A 26597-nucleotide genomic window follows, 5' to 3' on the forward strand; every position below is an offset into this window, starting at 1 on the left:
GCTATCAGGATGTGTTTTGAGCAGGTGGAATTTGGTGTTGCAGGGTTTTTGGTTGTTTGTTGTTGTTTTTAACATAATTCACCATGTACTGTGAATTTAGATGCCACTTGTGTTATCATTTATGTGCTATCATCTAACGTCATGTACTGTGGGGTACATAATCGTAAATCTCAATGCTAAAACTTTCAATGTTTCTTTTAGCTTAGGCACTAAAACTGGGCTCCGACTAAAACACTTTCTTGAAATTGAACAGTAGTGATGTAATGCATTTACATTCAAGGCAGTATCTGACACTAAGGATCCTTTCATTTTTACAGTAGGACAGCACATGGGTGTCATTTATGATTGATACTGCTAATACAAAATTCTCATTTGACCTAACTGTGGTTTCCAGTTTTAATAATGTTAAGGAATTAAAATTCAGTTAGGTCAGTTGTAAATAAGATAATGCAAAGAGCACTAGATTTTAAATAATAGCAGCACCACACGATACTCTGCTCAAACTATAAAGAATTTGGGATTTAAAAAAAAAAGTTTATCTCTGAAAGGCGTTTCAAATGAAACGCCTGGCGCATGTGCATTTACAATCACTTTCTTATGATGTGGAGGAAAATATATAGAATGTTGTTTGAAAGCTTTCATTTTTACTGGCTGCTACTGACAAGCACTTGATGCACTTTTCATCATTTGGTTATTCATCTAGAGGGATGGATTTACCTCTGCCTCCCCATACATGCTCTATTCCCTTCCCTTTGTCCATATTCCTTCCAAATAAAGAGATCATCGTCATGAAGAGATCATGGAATAATCTTGTTTACATACAGAGCATCGCTGAACCTCTTCTCTCGATTTTTGGTCTTTCATCATTAAGAGTGATTCTGTCGGTGAGCAAAGCTTCTTGTTTCTGTGATGTAATAAGTTTTGTGTGAAAGAATCAGAATTAAAGTTATATTTAAAATATGTAGACCACAAGAGTACTACTGCCATCTGCTGTATCTGCAGACGTCTGGTTACCGGGACTCACCCAGATGGTGTGAGCGAGATATAGAGAGCATTTTTAGCCTTGCTCCATGCTTCTCTCATAACTGTTTATTAATGAGAAAAAAGAATGGCTCAACAACTCTGAGCAATTCTGAACCTTTTCAAGACTTTCTGACTTTTAAATCTTGATGGAGCTATTTCGTCAAATTTCAAGCACAAAACAGGCTTTTCTCTGTGCGCTGAAAGGTTGTATCAGTCATATCCAACTACAGTATATCTGTTTGTCACTGATTTTCTTTTTTGTTTCTAGATCAGTGCTTTAGTGAAGTTCAGACTACAACTTTGCATTTTGGCCTTTGGGTCTTGGTATGCATATCAGTGCACTGCAATATGAGAGAGCTGGGATAATTGTAATTCTAATTTATTCAGATATTTGTACAGTACTGACTCTCCAAATAGATTCTATCTGAATAAAAGTGTTTGGACATGTAACTATACTTTTCTATATTACCATCAGTATTAATTGCTGCATATTTGCTAGTGAAGAATCAAAGTGCTATATCTATAAATACAATGGAACATCTGCACATCCAGTGATAAATCTAATACGCTCCAGACAATGGCAGTTTAAAGCAGATTAGAGTATCAAAAGCTTTGTCCAGATAAATTCTGAAACCCTCAAGTGCCAGTGCAAACCCTTTCACACAATCAACTTAAAACATATGTGAGACCAAATACAACAATGTCTCCATTAATCTCTGTCTTCAAGGTCAGGTTATTTCATATTTAATATTTCTGCAACAAGTAGACATTTTAAGGTGAGTTGTCTATAAATAATTAAAATATTTATGATAAAAATAGTTACAATTGATCGGGAATGCATAGCTTACTCTCTAATGCCCGATACACATTGTACGATTTTGGGATGTCCCAGACGAAAGATAGCAATTTCTGTGGTCGTGGTTCCTAAACGGTGGCCCGTTGTAAAGTGAGAGAGGTTCAGAGCCAGACGTTGTCTCGTTCTTGCAACCAAAGATAGTCTGTGATAATTTTCTGACAGTGTCAGAAATTTAGCATGATCATCTCACAGTCTATTGACTAGCTAATAAAAATGCAATATGAATGGCATATTGATCCTCTTTTTTTCAGCACACATAAAATCCACAATTGCCAAAGTGCGATTCATCTTGCTCTATTTGTTTACCATTAGCGCATGCGGATGATGTTTTATTCTTCTATACTAACTCGCATAGCCTACGATTAAATAGGTGTCGTGATCGTACAGTCTACATACATGTCGTACCCAAGTTTATTAGATCCATGCCGTACAGTGTATTTGTAATTTGTAATGATCTTGTAGGATTACCGAAATCACACAGTCTGTAGCAGGCATAATAAACAACAGGCAGACTGGATACATCCAGGTTTTACACTGTATTTGGTTTTATTTTATTTTATTTATTTATTTATTTAAAAAAAGATCTGTACTGTATTCTTAAACAGCTGGGTCTGGTCCTGCTGAGTAAGATGTTGGTGGTGAGATTTGGGTCAGTGCTCAAACTAGAATGTGTCATTTGCAGAAGAGCAATGTTTGACCTCTGCATGCCCTTGTGCTCTTTGCAGGATATATGATTTGAAGATCAGTGAGATGGACAAAAAGCTTTTGGAAAGGATACACAATGTAGCATTCTATGCAGTCTTATGACAAGATTTGTTTGGGAAAGGGACAGGACAGTCTGAAGTTCAGACTAGGAATTTGGACTACACTGGGATTTCATAGCTCAGTGCATCATATGTAGGAAATGCTTTTTTATTTACAAAATAAAGTGTCTTGGACCATTCCTGTATTATGTAATGTTTGAGTTATCTATTAAGCTATCGCCACTTATTTTCTCCTCTTATTTACTCAAAGTGCCTTATAAAGATGCTGAGACAAAAATTGCATAATGTTTCAGTTGGCTTAACTCCGTATTCTAAGCAGGCACAAACAAATAATAATGTTCTATGTTAAATAGTTTTACATGTAACTGTGGGCGGTGCTACGCCAAAGAAATAAAAATCGCTTGTCACTACATTTTGCTTGTTTTTCTTTTCGTTGTGCCGAGTAGCCCCGCCTACACTGAAATCTCATTGGACTAAAGTACCACTCCTCATGTTATATTAACCATCAGTCAGATAAGAGAAAGACTTGCACACTTACTTTTTGTGTGAAACTTATCTTAGTTTTGTTGTTTTGCACTCTTAAAAATATTGTTTTGTGTGTGTGTTTATATTCAATACTGTATGTTATATTAAACATTAAATATGGATTGCGGTGGTTAATTATTGTTATTGAGGTTAGTTATTAGCGAATTAGTTCTTGTTTTGTGATTGTGTCGCGTCCTTCATTGGTTGAGAAGATATGGTGCTGACTGTACACAATAATATTGTTGACTGGTTGATTTTCTAATTTTTAAAGTGGCAAAACTAGAATGATCTATACATCCATATGCTCAAATAGCAGTGATCAAGAGATACACATATTCTATGTACTGTAACTGAAGAGCTATTTTAAATCCTAGTGTATGTGGTCGTAACCTGCAGGTACAGCGGCTTGATTAGACATCACTCCTCTTGTTCTTTGTGTTTCCTCCTGCTGCGATTCTGTAGATTAGCTCTCAATCACAGCGTGCGTGGCCACGACTCTAATAACAGTAATCCAGTCAAAGGATTTGGGGCTGAATAAACTCAAGCAAGATCAGACCTTGTCTTAAAATCAGCTCCCTCTGCATTGAAGGGGCATACAGAGATTCTGCATGGAGCTCAATATGTATAACAGCATGTAATTTGTCGGTACTTCATATGTACCTCCGCAGACACAATCAACAGTAAATGGAGGAGATTCTCGACTCGCTCAAGAGGTATTCATTACCTCCAAAAGCCTTAAGAAGCCTCTGAACAACTGCAGAATAAAAGGGATAGGAAGAACCAAAGGCTTGTGGCTATTCCTACCATGATAAGAGACCCTGCATGGGGAGAGATCAAAAAATTCTCCACTTCAAGCCCCTTGTGTTTTTTGCATTTATTTTCATATTACTCTTGACCTTGGCCTGAAAATGAAGCAGACTAATGAATATCCAGACCAGTGTGTTTCCAGGTGTACATATCTAAATGAATGTCTACTGACAAAGCCAGCGCCATCTGCAAAATCTTGATATTTGGCCAGGGCAACTAAAGCCGGGTGCACACTGTACGATTTATAATAGCCCTTTACAACTGTGGCTTGTCAGACTGTACAAACAGTCTGGATCTCAGATGTCTTCAATGTCAGACTGTACGGCAGTCAAGACATTTTAAAAACAGACGCACACAAGAAGACTGTGACTGAGCTGCATTTACATGCGGGATATAAATGGTGACTAGCAAACAAAAACCATCTCTAGCATTAATTTTGATAATTGAAAAGTAAATGAAAAAAATAAAGACAATGTATGTGGAGAAAGTGGTGGTTAATTTTTGTCTCACTAATTATGTCATCAGGTTATGTGCTCCTATTGGTTTTTGATTTGATGGTTATCATAGAAGTCACACTGCAGGACTCAACTTCTGTTACTGCCAGAATGTTGTCAGTGTTAAGATTTGATCGCAATGGTCATTAATCGGCTATTTGCAAACATGTCAAACTAGCAACCAAAGACTTCAGATTTTGGCCCAGGATCAGAGGAATCTTTTAGGATTTGTCTCAGATGGCCAAGTCATGGCCAAAATCGTACAGTGTGAACCCGGCTTAGAACATGAAAATACATGGTAGATCAACAAAAACCTTTGGGGAAATGGCATGCATGTCTAGGTTATTGGCTGTGTGCAGGGATGACAAAATACCGCTTCTTAGGTACCAAGTCGACATTGCTTTTGACCAAGAAATGTTTTTTGACTGTTTACAGGCAAAGTCCTCATTTTTAACCCTTAAACAGGCAAGTAGAGATGCACCGATTACAATTTTCTAGGCCGATTCCGATTTCTGATTTCTCATTGAGTTTGACCTGCCTATACCGATTTTAGCCGATTCCGATTTCATTTTTTCTAACCACTATAGCACACACAAATATTTATTTTCCATCTTTTCTTTAATAGAACATTTTGCATAGAACATAGATCATTTTTTGAACAGATACTTGCTTATATAAAATAGCCTATATAGCCTTGCAGTATAAAGATATTTCTATAATTTCTGGCTAGTTTACTTTATTTATTTTTTATAATCATACTTGCAACCAAAACTGAATAATGAAAACAAGTTTAAATTGGTAAATCTTCTTCAAATATTTGAGTCTTTGTTTTCTTTTCTAACATACTGGAGTTCTTGTTAAAACACACTAGACATACTTATTCTGTGCATTTTGAGCACTTTTTGTGTGAAATCATTTTTAGTTTGTCCATCAAAAGTGTGCTTTCACTTTAATTGAGCGTGAGCAGCGTAGCAAAAATAGACCCGCGCCGAAACCCCCGCTTCACTGCTGCTGACGCGACGCTCCTGCTGCCGGTGTGAATGCACTCATTGATTAACATGCACGACGAAAAAAACAACGCGCTGCTCACGCGCCGCTGACATTTGCGGTGTGAAACGGCCGTAATTCACGAGGTTTCCTACATGTGCGTTCCGTGTGCACGTGTGATGCTGATGTTGCGCGATGTTAATCATGCGGCGCCCGAGTGCATTTGACCAGCATAAATTCGGCATAGCCTATGTCAGACTGACCGGCCGGTTGCCGATCACGTGAAAATCGGCCAATTCCGGTCACCAGCCGATCAATCGGTGCATCTCTACAGGCAAGAGTTGAAAATGATAAGCAACAAATAATTTCATGTCATTTTTTATATCATCTGGACTTAAGTAAATCATATCCAAAAGAATTTTTGAAAAATGTTTTTGTGGATTTTATGAGTTGTGACTCCCAGATCACATTGCCTGTTTAGGGTATTAAAAAAAGGACCAAATCTATAACTGTAACTGCCATTGCATGTTTAAAACAATTATATCCTATACTTCATCTCATATAATGTTGACGTATTATATATCATTGGAAAGCTTACAAGCTCAAAATTCAGCCTGTGAAAACCGTTTTGAAATCAGACCTTGCATTACCATACAAATGGTAAAAAAAAATTTGGTAAAATAGTAAAAAATGTTGGATTTAGGTCAGGCTGACTAATTGATCACAGATCACTTGAAGCAAATCATGTGACTATAGCATACTCAAGACAGACAGGCTGTATCAGTTTAACCTGTACATTTTATAATTTGTAAAAAAAAAAAATCCCTCAGAATACAAAGATTGTTACAAAAATGAATACAAAGTTAATCCCTTTTTTATACCCAAAAGTGGCAATGTGACTCAGGTGTAACATATATTTCAAAACGTGCTAAATTTTATTTTTCAGCACCTTAAGACAATGTTCATAATTAATGTTAGCAGTGTTAGAAAGTAAGTTGAACATATATTTACTTATCTCAAAATCTGAATGTCCTGCACCACTGGCAGCCATGTTGGATTTAGGTCAGGCTGACCAATTAATCACAAAAACTTTTAAACAAATCATGTGACCAGCATACTCAAGACAGACCAGGCTGTGATAAATGATAAAAGGATTTGATGAAAAAATCATTTTTACACCCCAAAAAAGATGACAAAAACTATGTTACACCCAGATCACACTTTAGGGTTAAAAACAGAAATGATTTTTTTAATTGTAAACATAGTGGACAAATCAGTGTCAAAATGTTTTTTTTTTTTTTTTTAATTCAGTGCCAGGCTGATTCAAACTACAAAAATCAAACAAAAAGAACATTCACTGAAAATCATTTAAAGTCTGCATGCCATTATTTTAATTTCATTTGTTCAAATAGCCTACATTATGTAAATAGGCAATGGGTCCCGACTGAAGCCATATGGTGACAAAGGGCATCAAATCTTCCCCAAGGTCTTGTCAGTCCAGCCACAATCTATTGTCAGGCACTGTTGGTGCAACGTGATACTCTCTCAGAACAGCTCTACAGAGGCTTCTTGCATGATAGCATCAAGAAAGGCCAGACAACATGGCTATCTTTTGCTTTTAGTCATCCATCAACCTAAATGACAGGAAGCAGTTTAGCACCAGCTGAACAATTCTTTAATGTGATGGTTACTATAATATTGTGCTTTCTTGATCTATTTGCTTGAATAAAAGAATATACCAAAATCATTTATATATATATTTTTAATCTTTGTTAATTTATTTATATTTATTTACTAGTTTTAGTACTTAAACTTTTTTCAGTTAGTTAGTTTTTAATCATATATTTATTTTATTTCAGCATATTTCAAAAATATTTTTTTATAAATTTTGTTGTAGTTAATAACAACACTGATTTGAAATTGAATGATATTTTGATTTATTGTGTTAGGTTAAATGCAAAGAAGCTTCTGTATTATAAAAGCATGTAGCAAAGACCCTTTTCAGTGTTGAGCCACAGCTAGATCTGGACACCTGTTTTCTAGAAACGGTCTTGAATTTTTAAGGGCTATGAAAGATCTGATTGTTTTATTCCATTTACTGAAGCACAATGCTCAGTGTCCATATGTCCACTCCGTGCTGTCATTGGCATGGCTCCAGCAGCGGTCACATGGTGGGAAGTTCCACTCATGTGAGGGAACACAAATCAAAAGTGAGGAAAATGCCATAAATGTGTCATGAAGTGGTTTAATGCACTCCTAATGCACTTCTCCCTGCAGCTCTTGGGGAGATTTAATAACAACATGGAGAGAGGGCAACTGAGCAGCTCTGCTAATTCCTGGGATGAAACCCATCTGCATATTGCTCCTCTACAGCTGCACAAAATCCTGAGATTTTAGCCTTCATTTTTTTAATTCCTTGCCAAACTGCTCCTATCTGTTGCAATCACATTCTTCCAAGCATCTAATAACTAAATGGCTTTTACTTTATGAAATGGGGATCAATTTAAAAATATCTAAGACTCCCCCAGAGGCCATCAAGTTATGAGGGTGTAATCCACAGTGTGTGTGTTTTCACAAAAATGAAAAAGCATCTCTAACATACATTTGGACAAATTCATAATGATTTTTTTTTTTTTTTTTAACTCTGGGATTATAAAGTCAAATTATTGCACAAAGACACTGCAAGCTCATCGGGTAAGGATGGAGATGTTTCAGCCAAATGAAAAACTAGGATTACTAGTTAATTTAGCTTTTATAAGCAGTTTCAATTGTTAAAGTAATACTAAGCAAAAAAGCGCATTCATTTCCCAAATATGTTATATGTCATATGTTAAAACATTGCTTTGGTTGTCCAGCAAAGGGAAGCTGAAAGAAAGGTCAGATGAAATGGCAGAAAAATCTGATTTGTTTTTAAGCTTTGTCGTTTGGCACGATTTGAAATCAAATCCGTGTGTTCAGAGATACAGTAGTACATCTACATTGGTTTCCATAGTAACTGTGTCCACATCAGATGGACTTCAAACATCTCAAACTAAACAAACAAACAAAAAAAGCTAAACAGATTTACCAAATAATATGCCAAAATGTCAGATATTTGCTGCCTGTCTGAACAAAGCCTTGGGGATCTCCCAAGTGTATTGTTTTTACACAAGCCAAGCTTCAGCACCTTTAGTAATTCCCCAGACCCATGACTATACAGCAGTGTTAAAAGGTCAATAAGAATACAATATTGAGTGTTACTGTAAGAGGATAAAATGGATGAATGAGCATCGACCTTTTTAAAGGTTTTTGTATTGTTAGAGATTCATACCAGTATTTGTATTGTGCCGAAAGGTGTACATGCTAGTATTACTGTCAATCAAAACAGAGAATGAAATCAATAGTCCTCACAGGAAACTATAGTTTTTTGATGCCCCGTTATTCTACGAAGATAAAAGTATCTCTTGTCTCTCTCACTCTCTCTCTCTCTCTCTCTCTCTCTCTCTCTCTCTCCTCACCCACACAGGGACAAAGACCCCACATCCCACATTTTTCATGCTGGCTGTCACTCAAACCCCGACCAAGGAAGTCCGTTTGATGGTAATATTTTGCTCAGCGTGACATCTCATTTATTCTTCCTAATCATCATTTCTTTTTACACAGCCTTTCCTCTGCTAACGGGAGCCCCGTCTTCCCCTCCCCTGTCATTTCTGATCTGGGTGGTTTACTCCCATTCGGGTCAGCGCCTCTGAGCAATACTATTCATGGGGGAACCGGAGGAGGGATTTACATCTCTAGGCCGAGTTTTCCCCTCCATTTGTTAGAATGCCAGGTCACCGCACTCCTCGCGCAATGGAGGCAAGATAATGGCTCTTGGACTAGCTCCTATTTATTACACACTCAGTGAGTCTGACCTTGCTCAGAGGCTGGAGATGAAGTGGTGAGGTGTTTTCTGATTTCCAGACTTTAGTCCCATGCAGTACACCAGGTCTCAACCTCCTTCTCCTTTACCTACAAGACCAATACGCAGAGTTACTTTAGACTTCTTTGTTTGTCTGTGATCCAGGATGTGAATTTGTGCTAATTCTTGTGTTGGATAATAACTCTTATTAGCTATGTTTCACAATATACAGCGGTAGTCTGGCAGCCATATGCTCTATGTACCAAAAGCACTACGTGAAGAATATGCAACAGCTCTCAGATAACTGCGATGCATTAGGCACTTGGGCTCTTAACCTTCCTCAATAATAGAAATATTAGCCAGGTATGCTAATGCTTTTGAGGTTTCCATGGCGGCAGTGGTCCCCGGCTTAGCACAACAAAGAGATAATAACATAACCATACCATCCATATGCTATTAACAAAATGGGATCTAAACATCTCTATCTTCCTGCTTTAGATGGATAATGTTACTCATACTTTGCTGTTTTATGGAATATGAGTGGGTAGTATTTAGAATTCCCAGGGGACATTTTGGAAAAGTGCTGGCGAAGCTTCTCAGAGTGGGCCACTTAGGCTTTCAGATGAGTCTGATTAATGTGTACCATATTATGATGTATAATTGTAAAGTTTCCCCCCTTCCCTTGCATTTTTGAAGTTTGAAGGTGAGCTATTATGTACCTGCACAGCTCCAACCTTTAACCATTTTAAAAATAGCAAAACAGCCATTAAGAGGGTCATACAGAGTATATCCACACAAGAATATATTAAATATATATATATATATATATATATATATATATATATATATATATATGTTGTGCAGTATGAATATATCATTAATAAACACAACACAAGGAAGAATCCCTATGGGATAGTGAAGTGTCCATCAAATGCGCACTTCAGAATCTCGCCGGAAGTAGTAGGTCATCTGGGTATTTTTTGGTCTACTGTGAATACCAATTCGGACATACTCACATGCTGTTTTTTACGTACCATAGCCTATAGTATGGAAATAGACATATTCGGATGCAGGGAGGCCCTGTCTCAAATGGAACCTTAAGGCCTTGCAATCTTTCTCCGAGTCCGAGTCCACACTTTCCTGACATAATGCCGCACTGACTGTCAGATGCAAAAGCAGAAGCAAAAGTGTGCATCGAGGGCGCATATAGGCCTCAAAGGAGGGCGCTCGCGAGCACCCTTCTGAAACCTAAAATGACAAATGGGACACCCTATAGTATTTGCTTTATTCCTGAATAATCAGCATTCTTGAAACCATTGGCTGTGAATGATTGAAATTACTCGCTCATAAAGAAAGTCACTTGTCGCCACCTACTGGTGTAACCTCAGCAAGATTCACTGTAAAATCCCGTGCAAACATGAACAAGTGGGGTGATACAAACAGTGAAAAGTCCCAGTGCTGTGGGACTGTAGCCTATATCTGCTCTTTCAGCCAAGTCAAATTCGAGGATGGAGTGTTGTATAATGCAGATTTTGCTGTGCATTTTTTTTTATGGAAACCATGAATTATTGAAATTATTTTTCATGATACTTTGGGGATATTGCTTTTAAATATTGTTCTGGTTGAGAAAGCCATCTGTAGTAACCTCATTAGGATTAAGATTCTGTAGTGTGCATGTCCTCTGAAAATATAATAAACTATCCAGTGTGTGGCATCAAAGAAAATTCAGTCCTTTCTGAATAACTCATGTGCACCTGTTCCAAAATAGCAACATCAAAAGCAGAGAAGGCAGCAAAGAAATGTTGGACTGTATACAGCTACAACCATCAAACAGACAGAGCTGCAGCACAGAGGACAATCCTCCATTGCGCACTTCTCTCTCCTTTTGGGTCTTGCTGATTTTCTGTTATCTTGGCTTTAATAGCTATGATCAAATTGGAGCCGAGACGGAGAGACTGCTAGGACGGGAATGGCCCCAGCCTTGGCACAGCACTTGTGCAAAAACACTATTATTACTGATCCAAGCTGTTGCCGTGCATCGGGTGCAATTATATTCACTTAAGGGTCCCCATAGTGATGTGACTGGGTGATTTTCTGAAGTTGTTGCTTTTAGTTGTTCCAGTAGGGCATACAGTTGATGTACTGAAAGAAAGGATTTAAGAATAAAGGTGAGGTTATGGAAAAAATAAGTACAATCCATCATTTCACTTATAAAATATATATATATATATATACAGTGCTATGCATAAGTTTAGACACCCATGCTAAAGTTGACTAAAAAGAGGAATAAAAAATCATCTTTTGGAAATTGAACTTAATGCCTTAATTTAAAAAATTAGGAAAAATCCAACCTTTAAGGACACCAATTTTCTTTGTGAATGAATAATGTATCGTAAATAAATAAATGTTCTTCCTTAAAATACAGGGTGCATAAGTTTGGACACCCCTATGTTAAATTCCCATAGAGGCAGGCAGATTTTTATTTTTAAAGGCCAGTTACTTCATGGATCCAGGATACTATGCATCCTGATAAAGTTCCCTTGGCCTTTGGAATTAAAATAGCCCCACATCATCACATAGCCTTCACCATACCTAGAGATTGGCATGGAGTACTTTCCATAAGATCATCTCTCAATGCAAATCAAACCAGCTATTAGGCTAACTGAAATAAAACCATGCCAATCTCTAGGTATGGTGAAGGCTATGTGATGATGTGGGGCTATTTTAATTCCAAAGGCCAAGGGAACTTTATCAGGATGCATAGTATCCTGGATCCATGAAGTAACTGGCCTTTAAAAATAAAAATCTGCCTGCCTCTATGGGAATTTAACATAGGGGTGTCCAAACTTATGCACCCTGTATTTTAAGGAAGAACATTTATTTATTTACGATACATTATTCATTCACAAAGAAAAATGGTGTCCTTAAAGGTTGGATTTTTCCTAATTTTTTTAATTAAGGCATTAAGTTCAGTTTCCAAAAGATGATTTTTTATTCCTCTTTTTAGTCAACTTTAGTATGGGTGTCTAAACTTATGCATAGCACTGTATATATATATATATATATATTGTGGTAGATTTTAATAGATAAAATAGTACACTGTATATTAAACTAACCATGTCTCTAACATCTAAACTTACTTCTCTTTTCAGGCCTAACATGATAACACTTTGAAACACAATGTACTAAAACGTTCTGTCCTGTGTTTTTGAATGCATGTTGCGTTGCCATACCCCTTTTACTTTAGTAGTGTGAGTGTAAAAATTACACATTTGGGAATTGAAACTAGACAGATGACTAAATTTGAACCTTGTGTTTAACAATGAAGTAATCATTAAAACAAAGTTTGCTTTACCTGGTAACAGAAGGGTTTGTCTATGAAAACCAATCAAATTGTGGGGAAATTATGTAATGCGGTATGACATTTAATGCGGTAATGCGGCCATACCTCCTTATTCATAAAAACTGTTGTATTCTTTTAGTTGGTGGGATTCTCAATGGAATTTGTCAGAGATCCTCCGGCCTGGCTTCTTCTTGGGAGAGATTCCCTGAGAACTGCTTGGGAAGATCTCCTGGCTGTGATTAAAGCATTTAAAGGACATTTGCTAAGGTCTGTTTGTCGATTATTCCTGCGCAAGCTAGTTACGGGAACAGGTATTAGACCCAGCCGATGTCGATGTGTAGACGCGCTAGGGTATAGGATTAGACTCAGCCGACGTCGATGTGTAGACGCGCTAGGGTATAGGATTAGACTCAGCCGACGTCGATGTGTAGACGCGCTAGGGTATAGGATTAGACTCAGCCGCCGTCGATGTGTAGACGCGCTGGAGTATAGGATTAGCACCCAGCCGACATCGATGTGTAGACGCGCTAGAGTACAAATATTATAGGCCCAGGTAGACTTAGGTCAGATGAGATAGGACTTAGTTAGTTTTAGGGAAAACATGTATGACAATATATATATATATATATATATTTATGTTAAATGATGGATTGTACTTATTTTTTCCATTTCCTTTCAAATATATATACTGTCTGATTCAGTTAAAGATGTATATTTTTTTAAGACAGCCAAGAAAAGAAAAAAAGAACACAAAAAAGGTGTAAAACCCCACTTTCAAGGTCTACAGAATGAACCACAAATAAGCCTTCAAAAGCAACACAAATACAACACAGGCTCCGTAGAAAATCACGTCCTTGCCTCTTATATTGTCCTTCAGTTATGCAGTGTGTCCTCACTCATTAGCAGTGGTGGTGGTTCTGTTGTGCAATGACTGCGTTGCGATGTATTCTTATATTTTTCTCTTTTTTTCCCCCTTAATGATTCAGAAAGCGGAGTGGGTCTGCCTGGCAGACAAGCCCCCTCTGTGAGAGAGCACTTGATTAATCATCTGGAAAACACTTTGCCATTTCAGCTGATTAAATAAAATTGACTGGATTTTTGAATTTTATGATAAAGTGACCCTTGCATGCTTGAAATGGCCCAGCAGAGGAAGCACAGCTCTCTCTCTCTCTCTCTCTCTCTCTAAGGCAGAATCTATATTTTGTCCCTTGCAGATCCACGAGTGAGATGTCTCCTCAAGCAGAAAAACACACTCTGTCACCGATTGATGACAGTACCTGCCAACCATGTGCACCTCTGTACGGAAATGCAAAGCTTCTGAACAGGAGCGCAAAAGTTTCCTTTCAATTTCCCATCACGTTATTGAGCAATGGGGCATTCTCTCTCTCCATTCATGTGGAGATGGGGTTTTCAAGCTAAATTAGTAATGATGTTGGCATGTTCATCAGACTGACTTGGTTTCTTTTCAGTTCGCCTCTGTTCTGTTACAGCTTCTTGTGTAGATTTGATTTATTTTTACTTAGTTTTTGTCACACTTATTAATTAATTTGCTTGAATTAATTTATAGCACAATTTGGATACATGCATTTGGATGTTACTCCTAAAACATTCAACCGCACTGGATGTGTAGTCAGAATCTACAGCATCACTATAAAAACCTGCATCACGTAACTTAATGTGCACTGTAAAAACAAGCTACATTTGCCATTTCCCTCAGCTTGCTTTTACAATACGGCTGTCTTCTGCATAAAAAAAGCCTGTGGTGAGATGGAGACGATAAAACCCAGAGAACTTTGCTCCATTTCTTTAAGCATAGCCACCCCCACTCAGCAACGCAAATAATTACTGTCCGTTCCCGGCAGCATCGATCATCCACAGTGCAGATCGTTGCGCTTTCAAAGGAGGTCTCTCTTCATCAACATCAGACCCATTTGAGTGGAAAAACTGCAGTGTCCAAATGATGTTTACACTTGGGCTCTGATGTCTCTACTTAGTGATATACCCAGTGTAGCAGGCATACGTCCCTCACCAAGGCTGGAGGCAGCTTCATGGCCCATTGCGTACAGGGCTTCAGTAGCATTAGGTTCCATTTACAGAATGGCTAAACAGCCCTGGCTGAGAAGTGCTGGATTTGTGCTGTGATGAATTTACTACAGGAAATGTGTGGGATAATAACTCTTATTAGCTATGTTTCACAATATATTAATGCTTTTTAATGTTAATTTAATGTTCTGGTAAACCTGCATATAAAATGTAAATCTTAAATAATTGGGTTTTGTCATTGTTTATGTCATTAGACTTGCTCCAAATAACTACGTTGCTTGAATAACATGTTACTTCATGAGCATCTTCCTAAAATTTATTCTTACTTTTTATATATACATATTATAAAAAAATATGAAACCATTTATCAAACAATGTGTGGGGAAAATACCATATTTTTTTGTGGAAAATTAAAATTTTCAACCATCAGAGGAATTTTAAGTTTGGATTACCATCTTTTTTTAAATTAGGTTTTAATTTTGTTTGAACTTTTTAACTTGACATATCTTAAAAACAAAGTACTGACGAACAGTGAAATGTTCAATAATATGAAAATAGAAGAGAATATTTCGAGATTTTAAAGCCACTTTTTGTGTTCATTCAGTCATTTAATCTGCTACAATAATATCTCTGAATTATCTTCATTTTGAGGCTTAGCAAATACTGATATGCAATTAATTGTGATTTATTTGATATATTATTATATGATTAATTGGATGAGAATCTTTAATCTATTGGCAACCTGATACTAACCAAAGGTTTTCATTAAGCTTTCAGTTTAAGTGATTGATGCAATGAATTTAATTAATGTGCTGAATCTGTTTCCAATCTGAACTCAAATCAATTCAATCTTAAACTGATTCCTCAGTTTTAAAAGAACAGGTGCCAGTGTGCTCCTAAAAGCGATGATCTTTTATGAACTCACTCTGGTACGAGCCCACCTGGACTGGTGCTGTATTTGAATATGTAATGATGGAGCTGATGCTATGAGACGAGGGAATGCTGAGCTTCTAGCAGAAAGTTGCTTTGCAACACGGCTGCTTAATGGCATCCTGACAAACAGCTGCCAGTCTGCAGGCAAATATTTATTCAGTATGCAAACCTGACATCACCTGGGCTTATCACTGCATAAACAGCTTGTGTAAACAACCAGAGGATGGCCTGATTGTGATAGTTTAGTTGTACGAAGAAATGCAATGAAGCACATTTCCATTCTGTTCATTACCATGAAGCTCTGTTAGAAAAGTTGTGTAGCGGCCATTTAAAGGACACCCCACCCCTTTTAGTTCTGTTGAATATAATAGGTCACAGGGAGGTCACACCATTGCACTTCATACAAACAAACAAAAAGAAGTCTCTTATGCTCACCCAGGCTGCCTTTATTTGATCAAAAATACAAGCAGTAATATTGTGAAATATTATTACAGTCTAAAATCACTCTTAACAAGTAATTTATTTATGCGATTCTTCATTTCTCCAGTCTTCATGATCCTTCAGAAATTTGGTGCTCAAGAAACATTTCTTATTATTATCAACGTTGAAAACTGTTATGTTGCTTAATATTTTTGGAATCTCAGGATTATTTGATGAATACAAAGTTCAAAAGAACAGCATTTATTTGAAATAAAAATAATTTGTGAAATTATAAATGACTTAACGGTCTCTTTTAGATCAATTTCTACCGTACTGACTCAAAACTTTTGATCAGTTATGTATTACCATTTGTGGCCATTTAAAGCAGATTCCAGTCAGTGTGATTATTGGTTGAAATGCCTGTAAACGCAGGATACTAATACATGCTGGTTATATATTGTCATCCCTTTTTGTTTTCAGTCTCATTCTTGAGTTTGTATCCCTCAATAACCAGCACAGATGCTGCATTTCAGTCAAATGGCCTACAAAGCAAACTCCAACACTCTAATCCTGTGTGTAGCCAGCATTAAAAATTGGATTGGGGAGGGATAAGATTAGATTAGGCCTGCTGGATTTAAAAATATAAAAAAGTAAAAGCTCCATTTATGCTGGAACATAATCTCCTTTCACTATATGTGGGAGCATCAAGCCACCCAACAGATGCCAGTCACATAAATAGATATATTTGTCTTGTGCTGGTTCCATCTCTCTGTAATTACATTTCATTGTGATTATTGCAATTCTTTTATATTCTGTTTTAATTTTGTTTTCATTGTATGTTTCTGTTTTTCCTTCACTTCATCTTCAGATGGATTCATCTCAGCAAAAGCTTTGTTTAAACCTTAATAGGCCAACCTGATATCACATATCTTCCATCTATTTGTTTCAAGTCTGACAGCTTTTACCCTGATTCCCTATTTCTTCACAGCTAGAAATCGGATTCATGTCTGCGACTGTTACATCACCTGTATAACCAAATAATGCAGAGTGCTTTTAGGAAATTACCTCTCCCTGGGATCTAATCCGTAGTATGAAGCACCTCTCCTCTGAAATATAATACAATGCAATCCAGGAAGCAATTGTATCAAGAGATTGGAATTTATTAATTTATTTATTTATTTTACTCTTACCAGCATTTTATCAATGAAAAACTTTTTTTCCCCAAAATAAAATACTTTTATTTTTGCTTTAAGCAACAGTCACTGTGTATATCAGTTTAAAGGCAACTTGTTTTCTCTCCAAGGACTGATGTAAAGCATTTAAAGAAAGCCCTTCTCTGAAATTCATTATAAATTCCCTCCAGCTGTAAAACCCTGTTAAAGTGCCCTGCTGGTAATACTGTCCTGGCAGATTGCCCAGTTTTGCCTGCCACCAGGTCTTTAGAAGCAGATTCCGCCATGCCGGACTCACTCAAAGAGCTCTTGGGTTACATCTTAATCCCTCACATCCAATCTAGACAACATCTGCAACCCTGGAATTAGACTGATATGCTCATGACACTCAGCGACTGCTCACACATCCTGCGTGCAGCCGCCACACTGACAGATGCTTTTACACTGTATTTCAGGCCAACTCTTACATTTACATAATGCATAGTTCATTAACACAAAAAGACAATGAAAAGGACCGCCCATAGATGTCAAGTTAAGCTCAATCAGCTGCATTTGTGGCATAATGTTGAATAACGCTTAAAAAATGTATAAGTAGAAATGTGAAGCTTATTATAAAAGCACTTACTGTAATTCGTCTGTTAAAACTTATTTGTATTATTTGAGCTGCAAAGTTGTTCTCATAATTGTTATTGTTATTTAGGGTTTAGGCATTATGTAGTAATGCCAATGAAGTTGATATGGATTGTAAAATTGGAATTTAACAGAATAGATTAGAAGGTGTATTTTCACACTAAATCATGCTAACGTGACTATAATTTTGAAACATTGATTATTTGAACAGACCCCATTCACTTCCCTTGAAAATGCCACACTGGAAGTGCTGTTTATTGAACTTGTATTGAACCCTGAATATGCCTTGAGTAAAAGATCTTCGCCAAATGTAAAATTGTCCCAACAGAAACAAATAGTGTCTGTGTTTTCACTTTGCTCAGTGTTTTTCACTTCTGAGCCATGATTTAATTGTTGATCCTCTCATGACTACATGTACTTAAAATGACAAAGAGAGGGATTTTGATCCATTTCAAAGCCTTTTCCTCTCCCTCTGTTAGAATCCAGCCCTGTGTAAGAGCATCGTCCCCTGCCAGAGATCACTAATCTATATCTGCAGTATTTAGCTAACTTGCTACGGCACATGTTTTTGCTCTCTGACATGAGGGGTCTGCCGCCTAGGAGGGCCAGCGGGGCCAGCTGTCTGCGAGGAACTGGACCCCATGGACCCACCTTCAACCATATGGCACTTATCCACATCTCAGCACTGGGGTCATGGGCACAGTGAGGGATCTGTTTTCAGGCGGCAGCCCAGTCGAAAGCCCTGCAGGCTAACACCACTAATCTGTGCTGGAAGCCTCAGTGTTCCTCTGGATTAAGAGCACACGAGGGGAGGGGAGCAGGGAGCCTACGGGTCAGCAAAGCCTCTGGCACAATCTGACCTTTATCTGTTTGATGTTAGGAAAATCTATACAGTTTGTAGCTTACAGACTATCAACATGACTATTTAAAGGAAGGAGTGGAGACTATATGTGGGTGGGTTTCATCAACTTTGGCCACTTGTATGACCTAGGTGTTTACTATAACTAACAGATTTCAAATTCTTTCTTTTTGTTATACAGTATGGCCTTTAAAATGTTGTAGCATCCCATCGTCATTTATTTTTGAAACTTTTCAAATGCCTATTAGGTAGCCTATAGTTGTTATTGTTTTACCCTTGTACCAGACCCAGACTTTTAATCTTACACTTTGAAAATACATGATAAAAAGTCATTATTATTATAAACCATTTCAAAATTATGGATGTCCAAATGTGAATAACTTTTTTTTTACATTTTATGAAACTTTCACGTGTAGTTTTTTGTTTTGTTTTAAACTAAGGAGTCAACAGTGAAGTCAAATATAATGTGACTGGTATTTTTCATATTTTTTTCCACAACAGCCACATCGCCTTGTCTTGTCATTAAAGTAATGCATATTTACGTACATATGAATGATCATTTCAAGCATATTGTATGTTTTATACTCAGTGGAAATTGCCTGCATTTATATGCTTGTCAATGAATGAAATGTTAAATATCATTTCGGATTTAATACGATTTTCCTAATAAATAGGCAAGAATAAACATGGTGTCCTCCATGATTCCTGTTCTTTCCGAAAAACAAAGCATTTTAATGCAACAAGCTCATAACATGACTTCAGAAGGGAATTACGAAATTGCTGATAGCATGTGAAGGCAGCATCCAATGGAATCACCATGGAATGCAGTACACTATCTGACATGTTGAAATGGCATTATAGCAGAAATGTTTATGACTTTTAAAATGCTTCTTTGATGCTGTTACCATTATTCATTTTCATGGACTTTTAGTTTGTTTCTCTTCAGTTACCTGTTTCCTTTGTTCTAGTTTCCTGCCTCTAATCAGTTACATATACATACATACATATATATATATATATATATATACAGTGCTATGCATAAGTTTAGACACCCATGCTAAAGTTGACTAAAAAGAGGAATAAAAAATCATCTTTTGGAAATTGAACTTAATGCCTTAATTTAAAAAATGAGGAAAAATCCTACCTTTAAGGACACCAATTTTCTTTGTGAATGAATAATGTATGATAAATAAATAAATGTTCTTCCTTAAAATACAGGGTGCATAAGTTTGGACACCCCTATGTTAAATTCCCATAGAGGCAGGCAGATTTTTATTTTTAAAGGCCAGTTACTTCATGGATCCAGGATACTATGCATCCTGATAAAGTTCCCTTGGCCTTTGGAATTAAAATAGCCCCACATCATCACATAGCCTTCACCATACCTAGAGATTGGCATGGTTTTATTTCAGTTAGCCTAATAGCTAGTTTGATTTGCATTGAGAGATGATCTTATGGAAAGTACTCCATGCCAATCTCTAGGTATGGTGAAGGCTATGTAATGATGTGGGGCTATTTTAATTCCAAAGGCCAAGGGAACTTTATCAGGATGCATAGTATCCTGGATCCATGAAGTAACTGGCCTTTAAAAATAAAAATCTGCCTGCCTCTATGGGAATTTAACATAGGGGTGTCCAAACTTATGCACCCTGTATTTTAAGGAAGAACATTTATTTATTTACCATACATTATTCATTCACAAAGAAAACTGGTGTCCTTAAAGGTTGGATTTTTCCTCATTTTTTAAATTAAGGCATTAAGTTCAATTTCCAAAAGATGATTTTTTATTCCTCTTTTTAGTCAACTTTAGCATGGGTGTCTAAACTTATGCATAGCACTGTATATATATACACACACACACACACACACACACACACACACACACAATAAACAATAAAACAAACACAGTAGTTGTAGTACAGTTATTTTTGTTCAATGCTGATATATTGAACTCATCAAAATGTCTTTAATATCTTAGGTTAGGCTAATAGGGAAGCATGATTTACATTATGAGGCACACTATTACTGTTCTGACTGGCATGAATAATACATCTCACTGACAAAAAGGCAGTTTGAACGAAAAGTAAGTTCTTCTCATGAAATTACACAATAAACATTCACACATTCACCCGCAGGGGTTAACTCTAGTTAAAAAGATAGATTTTAAAGAACAACACAGAGTGATCTTTAGTCATGTAATATGTCTGGCTTCACCTATATGACGAGGAGGTTAATTTCCATCGCCCTGAGTTAGAGAGTCAGTAAAAGGTTAAATCTGGCAAATGCACGAGTTGTAGAAATTAAACTCCTTTTATGCAGAAAGCCAGCACATGCAGGGTGCTTCAACACTTAAGCTCTTCCAATCCCGTTCCATTCTCTGGATGCTCCATACAAAGCAATCCATTAGTGTCAGCTTTGCCTGTGATTTTAAGTGGACACCTGTACATTAAGATTGACATTTTAGTACAGCTCATCTCTCGTGTCATTTGCTCACACTGAATCTCAGATGTAATGGAATTTATATTTCCAGGTTTAAAGAACTGGAATTATATCTTTGATTACTGTGGAACGACACAAATATAATATACTATAAATAAATTATTTGTTCTATGTGTAAATGTTTATTTACTCTTGTTGGAGTTCCAAACAAGAAAAGAAAGTTATTCTATTTGCTATATCAAAGATATTGTAATCAAAATTAGTGACTGTATGGTGGCATATACTGTATAAGAAAGGACCACACACAAATAGCTGGAGGAAGGCAGAATGCTTTGCTGTGTAATTGTAATGCCATATGTATCTGCTTAACAGTCTGTATTCAGTTCATTGTCTCTGTGTATTTAAGTTCCTCCTTGCATTCAGTATTGTTCATGTGTTTCGCATCTGTGGATTATCTGAGTTGACTTTGTTTAAATAAAAACATCTATTTAAATCTTCTTCATCATCTTTTGACTGAAACGTGACAGAATACCGGACCCTCAAATTGGCTCCATGCCTCCTTGACTCCACATGGGACCGTAGTCCTCATGGCTCCACCGGGCTCCCTCGTCCCTCCGCGTCCACCTTGGTCAGACGTCGCTGTATCGGCGCCCCGGACTTCCGGGCCAATTGCTGTGCTTCGTCCCTCCACCCCTTTTGCTCCGTCGGGGTCCTCCTTCCCTCCGGATTTGCCTTGGTCCTTGGTCACATCGGAGTCGCCTCATTCCACTGGCACTCTGGCTCCACCTCATTGGCCCGTCGCTGCGGCTTCGCCTAGGCCTCTGGATCCTACAGTGTCGTCCGGTCCTGGCATCGCCACTGGTCTGCCACACCCTGGTCCCTCCTGCCTAGGTCTGGTTCCAGCCCCTCGTCCACCCCCAGAGCCCCCACCCTCCATAACCCTCTGTCGATCTGTTACGGTGCGAGGTCGCGCCTTTCTGGAGGCGGGCGTTATGTCACCATTATGTTCAGTTTAGCGTTAGTTTAATTTTTATGGACTTTTAGTTTGTTTCTCTTCAGTTACCTGTTTCCTTTGTTCTAGTTTCCCACCTCTAATCAGTTGTCATGGACATTAATTTAATGGAACTCCTGTCTGTATTCAGTTCGTTATCTCTGTGTATTTAAGTTCCTCCTTGCATTCAGTTCTTTGTTCGGTATTGTTTGTGTGTCTCGCATCTGTGGATTATTTGAGTTGACTTTGTTTAAATAAAAACACTTCTATTTGAATCTTCTTCATCATCTTTGGACTGAAACGTGACAGATGCATGGTTATACACATTTGGAGACAAATTAAATTATTCGTAGACATAATTAGTAGACAAATTAAATAAACTTGAAACTGTAAAAAAAAACTGTAAAAAAATTGCAAAGATATTTATTTTGTTAACCAAAGAAAGAGTTTGACGGGTGAATAGTAGGTCCGTCTTAGTGTCAGGAGTGGAATCTTAGTGTAAATGTGAAATGGTCTGAATGAGAGCATTTTCACCTATATGAGCTTTGCCTTCTTCTGTTTTGCAGTTATTCACCCATAACCATCTGGCTCTCATCAGTGTGTCTCAGTCTACTGCTCAGGTACGCTAGTACTGGGTATGGGTGTGTCTGATGAAAGATTCCTTGAGCATGGTGTGAAATTCTTGGCTTCTGTAATTGAGATCAGTTATCTGCTGGTATCAAAGGTTTATTTTTCTTTCTGTGATGAGGGTGGATCTGCACCCTACAACCATTCTGCTCATAAATGCTTTCCATAAGAATTCTTGATCACAATCCCATCCCTGACCAACCAATCAAACTTTTAGAACTAATTCACAAGTTCACACTTACAAATTGATTAGATATAGTAAAAGAGTATGCGGATTTGCCGCACTGTCCAGGGGAGGGCTCCCTTAGATGCAGAAAAAACTGTCGATGAACATAGGTGAGTCGGCTACGTATTTATAGGCCTCCTCTCATGCTGATTGGATAATCATTTGAACATGCTCCCCCTGAACTTTGTTAATAAAACATAATTCAGAGAGATCAGCTGAATGTTACACAGATTGATCAGTGTAACCAATCATCTGTAGCTCAAAGCAACAGCACTTATATTCCAATGCTCATCAAATTCTCCACGCATGACTACAGCGATCATACAATTTACTACAGTGATACATCACTTTAGATCATAATACTGTAGTGATACATCGCCTGGTGACTTTAAATAGTCGAGATAAGACTGGTCTGAGTAGTCTCTGTGCCGGCTCCTAATTCTGTGTCAAGACACAATGGCACATAAAAACCATCCTAAAATATGCAGCTCTGACCCACCCCAGCCCCTAGAATCAGACGCGGCTTTGGTTAGGGACAGGTTTGGTAGTATGGTTAGGGTGGGATGAGGTGTACGGTGTGGGTGAACAGTGTAATTCTAGATGTAATTACAGAAATTAATTACATATAGGTATTTAAATATAAGTACAGTGTAAAAACATGTACTGTATGTACAATAAGTGCATCATATGATTACAGTTTTTCAATCACTTTGGCATATTTTTTCAAAACAGTCTTAACATTCTCGGAACTCTACCTGTTTGCATGAACATCAGAACTCTATTGCATGTCAGCAAAATGTAGTGGCTTACCCAAAATATTAAATTCATGCTTCAAAACCTAGTTATTGTGTCAGTAAATTGTAGTCTGGCTATCACCAGACCAAGCTCAGTCTTTTAAGATTGAACATTAGTCTGGGGAGTCCGCTCTGTATTTTCTACTGCACAAGAGGCGTGATCAACGGGCATAGTTCAATTGACTCTATACGCAATTGGATAGTCCTTCAACCAATCAGACCAACGATCCGGGTGACGTACTTTGCAGAGTGACATGAAAACTCTAGGCAGGAAACGTGTCAACAAACGTGTTGGTTTGTAGCATTGATCAGCGGTTTGCAGAAGCAGCAATGGCATCGATCAATTTTTGCAGGATGTGCAAAAAAAACATGAAAGTGAGTGGTATTTACACCCACTCGAGCGATTTGTTTGCTAAACTAAAGACGCCATTGAGCATCGTCGAGAGGTTAAAAGGAATTGGATTGACGGTCGCTTCTCTTTTGTCATCGTGTTAAACCCGCCAATAGCGCGCCAGGTGGATAAGCCAGTTTGTGATTGGTCCCCGCAAATTTGTAACGGAAGCAGAATAGAAGAATGTACAGGTTTCCAGCCTGAGCTGCAGGGCGAAATCAAATCGACCCAGTCTAAGTAAATTAGCCAATGCCACCAAAATAAATTGCTTGTTCATTTTTACACACTCTATTATGTCTTCCCATGTCTACACCACCACCACACATTCTTGAGATGTTAAACCGAGGTCCTGACTCTCTATGGTCATTAAAAATCCCAGGATGTCCTTCGAAAAAGAGTTGGCCAAATTTGCCCATTGGCCTCTGTCCATCATGGCCTCCTAATCAGCCCCATATACTGATTGGCTTCATCACTCTGTCTCTTACCCTCCAATAAGCTGGTGTGTGTGGTGGGCGTTCTGGCGCAATATGGCTGCCGTCGCATTATCCTGGTGGATGCTGTACATTGGTGGTGGGTTGAGGAGATTCCCCTTTCCATATGTAAAGCGCTTTGAGTACCCAGAAAGCGCTATATAAATGTAACAAATTATTATTTATTATTATTAACTTCCTATTGCTCTTCCAAGACAAGCACCTGCGAATTTTCAGTTTACACTTTAACACTAACACTTTTCTCAAAAATAAACTGTGTAAATACAAGTGTAGGCTATACACTGCTGTAGTTACTGCTGTTTAGGGTTGTGACGTTCCTCCATGTTCAAAAATAGTTTTGTGATTGTCCTAGGTAAACTCCATATACGTATATGCTTCCAGACTTGATTGGTTAATTGATAAGATTGTGATTCATATTTCATTACAATGGCAGGCCATTTGCCATGGCAGACATTACAAACATTCCATGCCAGATATTTATGGAATAAACATGAATGTCTGACAGATTTTGATGACTGAATAGATAATTTAGTATGTGATGGCTCACACAGTAAAATAATGTTAGAAGTTTTGAAGAGTTTGACAATTTCACTGAGAATCAGCTCATCAGTTTTGATCAACAAGCCATGTGCATTTATTTATTTGCAAATTGTAGACAATTGTACTTATCTTTTGCACACATGTCCCAAAAACACATGCAATTTGACAGTCAGTCATATTAATGATGCACTGTCCTGTGCTGTGCACCTAGCACGGAATTATGGATGTGAATAATTCCACAAATCCTACCCTCAGGCAACAGGTTGTGGGATGTCTGTCACATCTTTGAAGCTGATATTGCACAGAGATTAGCCTCAACAAAGAACATTAACCTGATGTGATATACCAGTGCTGTTCATGGTGCTTGTATAGTGACAGGTCTTTCACCTGTGATTTATTATAGTTGCTCGGTTGCTTTATGAGGATAATGGACAATCCACTCTGCAACTGTGTGAGTTTAGATTACACCTGTAAAACAATACTAACGAAACATTTTGCTGATCTCTTCAAAGCTGGACATAGAGGAAACAGCACACCAAAGATTATGTCAGACAGCTTCTTTGTTCTTCCATATGCCAACAATTCACTCTTCTTACAGAAAACAAGCATCAGCAAGCCAATTCCTGTGTGTAAACATTTTACTTTGGATTTATTTGTCTGGGTATTGTTACTGTAATGCCGAGTATAGAATTTGGCTTTTTTTTTTTATATATGTGTTTGTTAGTTTTTTTGGATTTTTTGGTGATTTTATTTAAATAACTATATTCGACTAGACTACTAGTGTTAATAGTGTAGAGTAGAACATATTTATTTAAATATGTTGACAAATTTATTATTATATAGATTTAAAATTAAATGGTGATTTGAGGATAGACCCTCTTCCTCTTCCTGAGTCAACACAAGGGGATACATGTATACGGAGGCCACCTCTCCACTCCTCTTGACCTCTAGCAGAAAAGCATCTTATTCCTCACCCTGAAGGAGAGGATGTCTTAGACACAGAGGCAATGGGTCTCTAGTGCCACCCTTTGGCTGCTGTGATTAGTGACCCAATCTGAAGCCACAGCACAATTTACTAGCGAACAGACGCCCTGAGAAGTCCCTATTCAGTTCTCTCCATGCAACACTTAATTTCTTTAATTATACAGTTTATTAGTTTTCTTGGTTCAGCACGCACTAACACATCCTTCGTATGTTGTTGTTTCAGAGTGTCAAGAATGGCAAACTCCAATCAAAGAAAATTCAATTCCATTAAATAGCAGCCAGTGAAGCAGTTTGAGTTCTTAATGAGAAAGCTCACACAGGGGGTCACTATGAATGTTGTGTGTTTGCTTTCCTGTTCTCTCTCTCTCTCTCGTTCTT

General features: G+C 37.6%; 1 protein-coding gene across 9 annotated transcripts in view; it reads left to right on the forward strand.

Annotated features, from left to right (window-relative positions):
- fsta (follistatin a) overlaps positions 1-26597 on the forward strand; it is a 157455-nt gene that overhangs the window by 107773 nt on the left and 23085 nt on the right. For 7 of the 9 annotated variants that reach the window (XM_079873190.1, XM_079873192.1, XM_079873197.1 and 4 more), the window contains one exon: positions 22733-22786. The exons of the other annotated variants lie outside the window; for them this stretch is intronic. In XM_079873190.1, coding sequence (XP_079729316.1) covers positions 22733-22786 — 54 coding nt within the window. The remainder of the gene's footprint in view (positions 1-22732; positions 22787-26597) is intronic. 9 annotated transcript variants of the gene reach the window in all.

Source organism: Squalius cephalus (assembly GCF_949319135.1).
Source record: "Squalius cephalus genome assembly, chromosome: 5".
NCBI lineage: Eukaryota > Metazoa > Chordata > Actinopteri > Cypriniformes > Leuciscidae > Squalius > Squalius cephalus.